Source organism: Haliotis rubra, unplaced genomic scaffold (genome assembly GCF_003918875.1).
Source record: "Haliotis rubra isolate DU_JTF1 unplaced genomic scaffold, ASM391887v1 Scf26, whole genome shotgun sequence".
NCBI lineage: Eukaryota > Metazoa > Mollusca > Gastropoda > Lepetellida > Haliotidae > Haliotis > Haliotis rubra.
Window position 1 is genome coordinate 3026274 of NW_025766669.1, and position 13508 is coordinate 3039781.

The 13508-nt window shown below is 39.5% G+C and overlaps 1 protein-coding gene across 1 annotated transcript in view; it reads left to right on the plus strand.

The window, feature by feature from the left end:
- Positions 1-1759: 1759 nt before the first annotated feature.
- Positions 1760-13508, plus strand: part of LOC124280094 — a 35474-nt gene continuing 23725 nt past the window's right edge. The window contains exon 1 of the mRNA XM_046715983.1: positions 1760-2011. Coding sequence (XP_046571939.1) covers positions 1930-2011 — 82 coding nt within the window. The 5' untranslated portion in view covers positions 1760-1929. The remainder of the gene's footprint in view (positions 2012-13508) is intronic.

A 13508-nucleotide genomic window follows, 5' to 3' on the forward strand; every position in this document is an offset into this window, starting at 1 on the left:
GGCTCGTCCCTAGGAGAACATTCTTGAGCCCTTGCAGGTGTACATCCTCGTCCTTCATAGAATCGTCCGGTAATCTTGCAGGTGTACTGTTTTACAAAGCGATCGCGACGCTATGACAATCCAGGGGCGGATACAGCTTTTTGAGAAAGGTGTGTGTGTGTGTGTGTGTGTGTGTGTTTGCGCGTGCGTGCGTGTGTGTGCGTGTATTTGTTATGCAATCATAATTGCCACAGTTTGACACTGACTTCCGACAAGCGTAAGCTAGAGTCGCTTCATGAAACATGACACAAGAGATTCAAAAGCTCACGGAGAATCTCCTTGAGTTTTAGCCGGTGTACATGCTCAGTCCTGATTAAATCTGATTAAATTGAATCTGAAGTTTCACATGACCACCCCTCGCAAAGTTTAGTGTGGATGTCGCACGTGTATAAGATCGTCCCTAGTAGAATCTTCTGGAGCTCTCGCTGGGGTACAAGTTGATACCTTGAATCATCTGGAGTTTCACAGATCTTCGTAGATCTCGTATACGTGCAGTCTTGGCCCTCTGGACCTGCTACAACACAGAGCTGTCACGCGACGATGTAGCTGATTTATAGACAAGTCCAATCCACAGCTCATGGAATAAATTGTGACATAACAGATGAAAAGGGTGTTGGGGCTATAGTTTGGTTGTTGTAGGCCTGCCTGGCGCTCGACATTAAGGGGATAAATCAGGATCGGTTTGGTGTAGGTTTGGTGGAGCTATATGAACGATATGAAATACATACATACACATGCAGACACTCCCTCACACACACGCAGGCATTAACACACACACGCACATCGGCACACACTCCCACAGGCACACACACTCTCACACACACGTGTGCGCACGCACACACTCCCACAGGCACACACACTCTCTCACACACGCGCGCGCACGCGCGCACGCACACACACACACGCACGCACACACACACACACACACGTAGGCACACTCTTTCACACAAGCGCAGGCTCACTCTCACACACACGCAGGCACACACGCACAGGCAGACACACTCACACACAGACATACACTCAAGAACAAGTTCAATAAATTTTCATAAGACCACATACCCCTTTTAACCTCACCTCATCTATCCAGGCTATGTTTTAAGTGCTTCGAGATAAGCTAAGTTACTTTGATCTTTAATATATGACTACTGTCATCGATTAGAGTGCTTGGGTTTTCACTTAATCAGGTTTCTCTGTATTTTGTAAACTTCTAAACACAAATACTTTATTTCACAAACAGAAATTAACATGAATAAATGAATAGGGTGACATTTTAAGTTGCCGCACAACATACACACAGTCCATTCATTGGTGAAATTGAAATGTCACAGAAAACGGAAAGTAGTTTATCGGTGAATCAAATCCAGATCTAAGAACATGTCGTGACACATATATAGTATTCCAACACACTTACCACACTTTCAGTTTACACGTATGAAAAAAGCAAACATACTTTACATTTAACTGCCTCTCAGGCGAAGCTTAAATGATACCTCTAAGATTCAACATAAAAATACACATGAAGTGAAGACTTAAAACATCCCTCCAACGTGACCTTTGACTTATTCAACCATTTCAAGGGTAAAGAGGGATAAAGCAACGTCAGTTTATTGAGGTGACGTACGTGTACTTTTTAGCAAACCAAACTGGTTTCAACGATTCCGAACCTAGCGACCGCGCATGCGCAGAACAGTCTGCTTCCAGTATTGCCAAACAGGTCGGAAATCGTCTGCTTCAAGCAATTGATCGCGGGACGGCGACAGTGCAGCATTATCTTGAATGGAGTATGGTATTTTCTGACAATTCGCATCAACACCGAGCCTTTTAATCGAGTGAACATTCCCGAAGAGCAGATTAATTTCGAGTTTCGTCTTGTATTGAGGAATTACCAACATGGGTCATCTTTCGAGAAACTTGAAAAGATTACTTCACCAATGTCTGCTGACATTATCTGCAGCGGCGTCGATATATGCAGGTGAGATGCTTCTACTGTATTCTGTGGTTTAAAAGTCATCCTTACAGAACATCCATTTATTTAAATACCCACCGATAATTTTGTGTTTGTTGTTTTGAAGATGTCATGGCACATTCTTCCAGAACACTGAATGTAGTATCTAATCACTGACATTTTATGCAACCAAATCGTCTTGAGAAAATAAACTATTTGTCTTCCTGATGGTATTTTTATGGAAACAGTAAAAAATAAATGTGTATTCTTTGTATTCGCAACAACATACGTAATTGTAATGAACCAACCATGTGTAATTTTCGAATAGTTTATCAATATTATACACACGCATATTTGCGGGGACAATGATTCATTCCAGTCGCTACTTATATCAATGATTCATAGAATGAAGGATTATTGTTATAATAAAATCTTACTTCACCGAACCATTCATAGCATTAATAGTATTGCATCCCGCATGTTGAAATGACATTGATCATATATGAACGAAGCGAAGTCTTTTCCACAGGTAAATCGAAAATAGTAAGTGAAAGATTTAAAGTTTCGAATTTTAATTTAAATTTTAAACAGGAAAATTAATTTTGTGAATTTGCACAGTATTTTTATTAAGTAGTGCAAAACCTAATCCTTTGTGTTGCTTGGCCATATTTACTTCGAGTACGTTAAAAAGTGATCCTCGAAATATTGAACAAAATATTTGGTAATTTCAAATGAATTCCAATGAATAAAAAACTAAGTAGGATTAAAACATGAATACTGATCTGTAAACAAACCTCTGTCCAAAGTATTTGTTTTTGTAAACAAATACGAAGAAAAGGACAATTTAATAGATAATTTATCAGCTGAAACAAGAAGAACTCCTTCGTTGTTTCATGATATTATGTAGCGATCGTGTTGGGATGTGAGATGCTGATTAATGTATATTTTAAAAGTCTTAAACAGACAAAAACCTGAATTATTTACCACAAATGACTCATCTTGAATCATGACTCGATATGTGTTGTCAGGTAGAGTTTCTGTCTCAATGGAGCACAGAGTCGTCTTACCACTACAACCACTGTAAGCCTGATGCTAATAATGCTGGAACACCGCTGTGTTCAGGTGCAGTGCTGAAAAAGAACATTCTCGATTATCTAGTTCTACACCATAGCTATATTTGGAAGTTACGTCACCGATTCCATCTGACCTATCACTAACGTAGCACACAATTTCTTTCGCTCATGACCCTGGAATCAAACAACCAATCAAAACGCCTGTTCTAAACCAAGTTAGGCGATAATCTACTTTCGAAATCACGACTTCGTAGGGCCAAGCCATCATCTATTGAATCAGAAATATCTTTTATGGAGATTTAGATGTTGAAATGCTTTCCTGAGCATAAAGGCGGGGGTAGGGGTGTGCGACCTCTGAAAGACCTTTCCTTATTGTTTGAGAGGGCATACTACAAGACAAGACGCGTACAGGTGATAACGCTGAATGTTTCTACCAATAAAGTAATCCTATTGGATGGTGAAAATCACAGTGGACCGGAATTGTTATTGAATGGATAATCGATCTTGTGCAGTCTAAGCCCTAGAAATGTGTTTCTTAAGACGATTGGAAAACTAATTACACACATTTTTTTATTACAGTTAATAACCAGTCTTAGTTGCTGCAGACACAAATGTTTGCAGTCTTCACATTTATGTCAGTAATATCCACTTCCAGTTTGAAGCAAATTGAAATCATTGATATTAATCTATTTAGAATTGTCGATCCAACTGCTACCAGTCAATCAATCGACCATAATCGGATTCTTACTTGTCCTTTGCACAATATTGTAGTCCCGGACTAGCGGGCTAACTTGAATTTCGAAGGTAGCGGTCCATATGCTTCAACTAAGTCGGCATCGAGAAATATGTTAACGATCGCTCAGTAGAAGGAAAAAGGCCCGGGATTTTGTCATTTTTGCTGAACACGCATCTTGTAACAGTTAGGCATTTTACTGCAGTAATCGATTTCACACTCTGGTTTATTGACCGACTGACTGGTAATGGTTTTACGCCGCTTTTAGCAATATTCCAGGAATATCACGGTGGGGGTACACCAGAAATGGGCTTCACACATTGTACCCATGTGGGAAATCGAACCCTGGCTTTCGGCGTGACGAGCGAACGCTTTAACCACTAGGCTACTCCACCGTCCCCACTCTGGTTTAAACAGTTACATCACGACTGGGCAATGACGTTCAAACGAATCCCTGGAATTTCAATTTAGGTGTGAATATAATGGGTTAACACTCCTTGTTTCACAGTCACATCGACACTTCGGCACCGGTAGAATCGAATTCTACGTGGGTTTATTAACTAAAGTTAATACAAGAAATTCGTTCCCGAGACTTTTATGTATTGAAATATAATTTGTATATTGTTTCCTGTTGTAATAGTGGGTATCCGTATTAACGAGGTTTCCAGTGTTCTGAGGTTCCCAATCCTTCTCTAGCCTCAGTTCGCATTGCAAACCGTTATACATTTTAACGTGTTTTGTATCATCCAGACAGTTATATAAACACCTGAAATGCGGATCATCATTATATAGTGGTATACGTAAATTGAATCTTTTGTTGTATATCTGCCTTGCATATTGCCGAGCAGGCTAGCAATAATTTAATGATGGGATTATCAATGAATTATACATGAGTCGTTGACTAGTCGTGGATAAATGAGCTGTTACAGCAGCTGGGCCAATATGTACATCCTGATTGCATCCAGAATGGTGCTGATTTGAATATTTTTCTCTTAAAGGTCACATGCAACGTAAAACACAACTTTGCAGATTCTGATACCTTTCGGTATGGACTTACCGAAACAAATCGTCAAAAAATGCAAATTCAACTTATAAAGTTGAAAAATAACGCGATGAAAAAAACCGCGCGAAATCGGAGTTCAAACGTTTCACTAATTTTCCCCAGACTTTTCTGGGGGAATACGGGTTTCAACAGCTGGGCTGCGCTCATAGCACGTGCGCAGTGAAATAGGTTCGCGCAACTTGGAAGCGGGCTGTCTGGTGAATACTCGGTGAAGGCTTTGGTGTGAGCTATTTTCATAATGTTTTGTTGATATCTCACAGGCGCGAGCTTTTTGTATGTTATGACAGTAAATAAACTGTTTATATAATTTCATTTGTCTATTTCACCAAACGTTCTTCTTACCGAGTCACTTTCTCAGTTCGATACTTAAAAGCAATGTCATTATTTAGAGTTGACACAATTTCTAACTGTGATATAGATATGTCGCTGTCACAGACAAAACTCAATGTCTTGTTTTATTGACACCTGTGTGTCTGCCTGCCTGTCTGCTAATGAGAATATTCAATACATAACTGCGATCACTGACCACATGCAATTTGAACTTAACCCCAATCAGGCTATACACCATAAACAAAACGCATTGATTTATGGCCCGAGTTCGGTCTATGTCACATTATGTAATTACACAGACATGCAGGTGTGATACTTGAACACATGACATGTTATGATGTCTGTTGATTGCAAAATGTTATACACAAAAAATGAGCATGTATTTACAAAACCCAACTTTCTATATATACACACACAATGAGCGGCATCTGCTAATGAACCAGCCGTTACACTTGAGTGCACACCCACCCGCTCTGACTGGGTTCGGTATCCCGGCTGCTTCGTTTCGAGGGAGGTAAACCCAAGCACAAAATATTGCACTTTTGATTTGCGATTATACGGTTATAATTTTGTTTATTTGTTTTTTCATAATCAGCAATGCATATTATATGTCATGAAGAAGTGATAATTGTGTTTTAATTATGTTTGATTTTTTGGTTGCATGTGACCTTTAATAGTTGCATTTGTTTCATGTCATTTTTAAAAACTAGATTTGTTTGTTTGATGTGTCAATTTATTTGGAGGTTGGAGCTACTGGGAAAAACGTAATTCTGCTATGTTTATTCATGCAATACTGTAAGCTGTGTAAGCTTATCGCCTTCACAGAAAATGTGGTTTTGGGTAGCCCAGTAGTTCATGGGTTCGCGTGTGCCACTTAGGCCTAGGTTTGGTTCCTAGCATGAGTAAAAGGTTTCTTTTTTTCATCGGTCATTAGATGCCTGGAGATTACTTAAAAGTGGCTTTGTAAGTACTCACCCGCCCTTCTTAGAGTTCCGTTAGGTAGCCATTTGGATGGAGCGTTTGCCAGACACGAGTAGCGACTTGTTCCCTACAAGTGTGGAGAGTGTCAAGCAATTGGTGGACATTAAAAGCGACAAAAACATGTCACTGTCATAAGGAGGGTCCATTGTACGATTCCGACCTCATCATAAGCATGTGTTTATGAATAATTATCAAAAAGTGACTTATCAGGTTTTCGAGAAAAAGTGGTAGTATCCATTCTAACCGATGGCACCCGTCACATACACAAGTAAAGGCAGGTCAATTTCCACCTGAACCCAATCCCAACCACATCCAAAGAACATAATAAAATGTCTACAATACATTGGATCATTAATTTCCAATTGTTCACCAGATACCTAAGACTGATATTCTCTTGTGGTGAACGTACATATTTCATATTGATTATAGTTTTTAGTTTTCTCTCTAATACCGGGAAATGAAGCAAATCGTTCCTTCTTAAGTAATAATACCACAACCAAACATAACAATTAGACAACACATTCCGGCGCAATTCATCGTCATCAACAGAGGATAAAATTCTAGAAGAGTCTGTTCACACACAATAGAAGACGAATGCCATAGTTCATCGATGGCCTTGCTTACTTGCCCTGACAAACAACACGTCTATTCATGCTGTTGTAATGCTGATATATAATTGAGAGCATTTCGATCCGTTTATGTTATGTGTGCCAAACACAGCAGCCTGCAGGGAGATATTAGTGGGACAGTCATGGGATTGCAGGTGTTCCATCGAAGCACCACTCAGCGTCCAGAGAGCTTGCGCTGGCACAGACTTGCATTTGATTTCACCTACTTAAACGAACTTCTAAATAAGTGTCACTCTACTTCCTTGTACCTATCGCCGTGTAAATCGAGTTCGAGACAAGATTTGTATATAAGGTCACAGTGACGATAAGGTGTTTGTTTGTTTGTGCTTTTGTTTGTTTATTGTGTAGCCATAGACTCAGCAATACTCCAGCTATTGGACAGTGGCCTCTAAATATTCGAGTCTTGACCAGACAATCCTTGAACATCGATCAAAGCAAATCAGGATGGCCAGAGAATAATCAATCTCATTCATCTGCCAAAACATGCTAAAAGCTAAAATTGTGATGAAAATTTTGTCAATAAAGCAGGGAAAAAACCCACAAGGATTTTTTTTTCAGAAAAGGGTAAGAATGTTCTGTACTCATCTAATATTAATAATAATGAGAAGTCTTATAATGCGCCAATCTCCACGCAACAAAGCATGCTCTAAGCGTTAACACCCTGTTTATTATTACCCCGGATAACCCAAGCTGCCTGTTAGGCGCTAGAAGGTTATAGTCACATATGTACCCATTTTCTGCTGGGTGAACAGAGTCAATTTTGAACAAACTCACTTGCCTAAGGTGAGACCACATGTATCACATGTGCTTCGTTGTGGGGCAGGACAACGAAGTATACTGCTGAGCGCAACGAATATGCTCCGCAACGTCGTGTCCCTCAAAATAAAGAATCTGACATCCATAACATTCTCACCTTTATGTTTATATTGTTACAGTGATTCCCAAGTGTATGGTTGTTTTTAATGCCCTAGCTTCATTTTGTGCAAAACATAGAGAATACAAATTTAATGTTTTGTTACAAGAGCTGTTAAGTGAACATCCGTGTACATGGCTGGATGGGGTCGGTTTAAAAAACGAGAGGTCATGATGTAGATAATTCATATTCACAAGCTATGTTGCTTTACACTTGCGCCGTGTCACAATGGAATACAGCAATATAACGTCTATCCATAGTGCATATAAATAGTTTAACCACCGTTACTCCAGGAATGATAATAATTTGCTCGTAACGGAATGCCTTAACTTCCACTTAGGCCTTGAAGTGACGGGTTAGATTTAGTCTTAAGCAGCCTATGCTGGTTGGAGGGGCAGTGGGGTAACCTAGTGGTTGAAGCGTTCGCTCGTCATGCCGAGGGGCGGTGGGGTAGCCTAGTGGTTAAAGCGTTGGCTCGTCACGCCGAAAACCCGGGTTCGATTCCACACATGGGTACAATGTGTGAAGCCCATTTCTGGTGTACCCGCCGTGATATTGCTGGAATATTGCTGAAACTAAACTCACTCACCATGTTTGTGGGACGAAGCGACGAATGGGATGGGGGGTGATCAAACGTGACTTGGTGTCCACGACATCGTAGCACATTTGTGTCAATCATTTCTTGTCTGGTCCAGATTCGATTATTTACAGACCGCCGTCATACAGCTGTAATACTGCTGAGTGCGACGTTAAACAACAGACGGGATACACATAATCTACGCTTCTCGTTTGTTTCCATTTGTTTAAATATGGGATAGACATACTTTGGACATAACAGGCCGTAAGCACTTTCATCGAAGCCTATAAACACGAGTATGGCGCTGGCAGACCGAGCATGATAATCGGAGATTCCTAACTCAAATTAAGAAATCTTATTTGTCGACCAGAATAAGAACTTCATCGGAGGCAATGTGTATATCTCTGTATTATCCTCATCTATTTTGGTTTGTACTTCAAGACTGTTTCTATGATCTAAAGATCGGATCCTGGCACGGATAAGGGAAGCAACTATGCACACAGCCTTGTGTTTATCCGTCAAAATACGACGTATCCCAAATAATGTACAGAACCTGTTCATGTCTATATCTGCTTAAACAGGTATTTAAATGTCAACTCGATGTGTAATTCTATCATTCATCTTTATGTAACATCACACCTCGGATTGTTGGATGGGTCTGTCTTGAAGTAGGTCACCCTCTGACGGCTGTATGGAACTGTCAGTTAATCCTGGCTCAGTCCTCGCCTTGACAGTAATAACAACCGTTATTATCTAAATATAGTGTCATTAATCACAGATATTTGCCCAATTCGCGAATATGGCCTAAAGACCTACAAGTCAAATCAACCTCTTGCTGTCAGCTTAGGACACAACAACGTTGCAATCGGATGTCCATTCTCATGGATTTGGTTCCAGTTGGGTACACGGGTCAATGCCGTTTTGCAACAAAACAACGCCGGGATGCTATTTTAACGATCTAAGACTTCGGGTATATTTCTATAGAGTAGTTTTGTGTATTTTAAATACACCAGTCTGTTTGGGGAAGGCATGTTTAAGAAATTACTTAAAGATTTAGTTCTGCCCGGAGCCATTTGTACTCGCATCTTCAGAAATTCTTTGAGTGCATTTTAACAGATACTGAGGCATATATGGTTGCGTGATTGCTAAGCTGTTAAACATAGATCAAGCATTAAGAAATCTATGTGTGTCGTCAATACTGGCTGTGTGTAATTCAAGCTTGTCTATTAACTCTTTAAGTGTCACTGTAACGTCTCCGATATGGTTACGAAATATTTATAATGAATAAATTCTCTAGCCCTAAAAAACCCAATTCCATTTAAAACAATATGAATTCTTGTTCGTTCATGGCAACCACCTCAACAAAAATCAACACTTCGTGCTGATCTATAGCACTATCTTGACGAAACCCTACCTTGTGAAGACAACAACTGCATAACAACATGGGGCAGTATTAGATCATTTTGTTGCTGCATTAGATCATTGTCTTACTGCATTATACCATTATGTGACCGTATTAGACCATCATGTTGCAGTCTTAGAATATTTGTTTGCAGCATTAGATCATTATGTTACTGCATTAGACCATTGTACTGAAATATAATACCGTTATGTTGCAGTATTAGAACATTTTGTTGCAGTATTAGAACATTTTGTTGCAGCATTAGACCATTATGTTGCTGCATTAGACAATTATGTTACTCCATTAGACCGTTATATTAAAATAGAATACGATTATGTTGCAGTATTAGAACATTTTGTTTGCAGCATTAAATCATTATGTTACGCCATAAGATCATTTTTGCTGCATCAGACCAATGTGTTAAGGTATTAGAACATTTTGTTGCTACATTAGACCATTATTTTGCTGCAATAGACCATTATATTGAAATATAATTCCATTATGTTGCAGTATTAGACCATTATGTTGCTGCATTAGACCATTATGTTGCTGCATTAGACCATTATATTGAAATATAATACCATTATGTTGCAGTATGAGAACATTTTGTTATTATATTGCAGTTTTTGACAATTATGTTTATAAAAGCTTAATCATTACATCAAAACACGGAGATTTAGTCAGTTAAGTAAGTATATGGCTTTGCTAGATGGGAATTAAAGATATTGACAGAAAATACCAAACCAGCGTGCAGCTGACCGTGGGTGTTGTGTTCAACTATAGAGCGTGAGTACTGTTTCAATGTGCGAGTGTATAAATCAGAGCCCTATGCAGCTTTAGCAATACCCCAGCGATATACCACAAATGGACTTCACGTGTGTACCGCTTTGGGAATAGAACCCAGGACTTCGGCATGACGAGCGAACACTTTAACTACTAGGTTACCCTACTACCACCACAAAACTGAGCTTCCCACATTGTACCCATATAGGGAATCGAACCCTTTCAGCGGTGTGATACTTTTACCTTAGCCATGCAACTGTCTCCATATCAGCAAATCAGCGATCGCTGGTTTGTCTTTCAGGGATTAATAATTCGTTGTTTGTCTGGACCTAATGATGATATCTCGTCTTCATAACACACAAGCCAATCCTCTCTATCTGTTAATATTAGCGAGAGAATGAAATATTGAGTACTCCAAGGCTTAGAAGAGTGAAAACATTGTTATTGCTTGTCTAGCTCTGGAACAATATGCATTATATATTTTGCTATGCTATTTTCGTGCCCACAGAAGCGTTTGCCTGAGATTTGAGATATTGAACCATCAAGTACAAATACACTTAAGGTATAATCATTTTTGTACAATCAAATAGCTAATACTGAGATTCATTTCGCGAGGCCCTATAAGTAAAATATTGGAACCCCGTTCCATTTGGAATTAAGAAATGGCCATTTATAGATATATAACCTCACATGATGCTTAAAACGTTCTTATATTTGTAGGGGCGCTGGGGTAGCCTAGTGGTCAAAGTGTTAGCTCGTCACACCGAAGACCCAGGTTCGATTCCCCACATAGGTACAATGTGTGAAGTCCACTTCTTGTGTCCCCCGACGTGATATTGCTGGAATATTGCTAAAAGCGGCGTAACACCATACTCACTCACCCACTCTTATATTTGTGCAGACGTACCTCGATATACTGCTTGCAGAAAGAACAAAAAAACCCCAATAACTGCAGGGACTGCGGTTGTTCCCAAATAGATGAAGCATGAAGAATGTATAGAAGGCCTGATTAACCTAACGTAAGGAGTATATTTTTCTTGAATAATTTACATGGTAAATAGGAAGAAAATTACTGTCTTAGATTATAAACGATTTACAATATCGGGATCGGAACCAGAAATGTCAAATGTTCACATTTGTCCTTTCACAAAGATTGGAATTGATTATATATCAGATTATTAACCGTAATGCATTGCACCAGGTGAACTGGAATGCACAACTGAATGTTAGTTTATCCTGTGCGTCATACTGCGTGTCATGTTGTGTTATGTTGTATGTCATGTGTTATGTTGTATGTCATGTGTTATGTTGTAGGTCATGTTGTGTGTCATGTGTATCATATTGTATGTGGTGTTGTATGTCATGTGTGTCATATTGTGTGTCATGTTGTTTGTCGCGTTGTCATGTGTGTCATATTGTGAGTCATGTTGTATGTCGTGTTGTATGTCATGTGTGTCATGTTACAGTATGTCGTGTTGTATGTCATGTATGTCGTGTTGTGTGTCGTGTTGTATGTCGTGTTGTATGTCATATTGTGTCATGCTGTATGTCGTGTTGTATGTCATGTGTGTCATATTGTGTGTCGTGTTGTATGTGATATTGTGTGTCATGTATGTCGTGTTTTACGTCATATTGTATGTCGTGTTGTATGTCATATTGTGTGTCATGTATGTCGTGTTTTACGTCATATTGTATGTCGTGTTGTATGTCGTGTTGTATGTCATATTGTGTCATGCTGTATGTCGTGTTGTATGTCATGTGTGTCATATTGTGTGTCGTGTTGTATGTGATATTGTGTGTCATGTATGTCGTGTTTTACGTCATATTGTATGTCGTGTTGTATGTCATATTGTGTCATATTGTGTGTTATATTGAATGTGATGTGTGTCACATTGTGTCACGTTGTATGTCATGTTGTATGTCATATTGTATGTCATATTGTGTCATATTGTGTGTCATGTTGTATGCCGTGTTGTATGTCATATTGTGTGTTGTGTTGTGTGTTGTGTTGAATGTCATGTGTGTCATGTTGTATGTCATGTGTGTCGTGTTGTGTGTGATATTGCTTGTCATATTGTATGTCGTGTTGTATGTCATGTGTGTCATATTGTATGTCGTGTTGTATGTCATGTGTGTCATGTGTGTCGTGTTGTGTTTGATATTGTTTGTTATATTGTGTGTCATGTTGTGTATCTTCTTGAGTGTCATGCTGTGTGTCTACTAGGCTCCGTGCAAAAAGAGAATACTTTGACGACATGTGCATTTGCATGAAGTCAGTTGCGCGGTACCTTTGACCAAAACACACCTCCTGCTAGTGAGTAGGCAGGGAATATTCAGCTGACACCGGGTGTCAAAATTATAATAACCATGCACCGCGAGGGAAAATATTGAACTGGTTCATGTTGTAAGGCCACGTGACGGAGCAGGAATACTCTTGGGCATCAATTATAAACGACACGATCAATAAGTGTATGATTTTCTAGCGTAATACTGTCATTGCGTAACAGCCTCAGGTGGGTACAGAGGAAATCATTAATTCAGACAGACAGAGGGACAGACAGAAAGATAGACAATATACAGTTAATTACGGTTATAACCATTCTCGATATTCTCCAGGGTATTCGTTCCGATAAATCTCCACTATACCCTGGATGCATCTACGGCTCGGTCCGATAATTTTATTACCTCCCTTGGCTGGCTTTTTATCCAATCGGGTGTCTACGCTGGGAAGTTCAGCGTACCAATCACAAGGTTTCTATCATAACTCAGTTTCGCTTGTTTTATCTAACCGATTAAACTTGGCAACCCAATTGTTGCAGAGGTACTCCGAAAGAGGTGGAAGGAGTTCTTGCATATATTTTGTGAAGGTTTCAGACCTGTCAATTTGTCTGTATGATTTTTTCCCCTACATCTAAATCGCACAGCGAACAAATGACACTGGCAAGTTCGGTTGTAACGGCTTATTTGACTGGCTACTGTGAGAAGGCGGAGCCAGCAAAAGGAGGTCATAAAATTATCGGGCCGAGCCGTATATGCATCC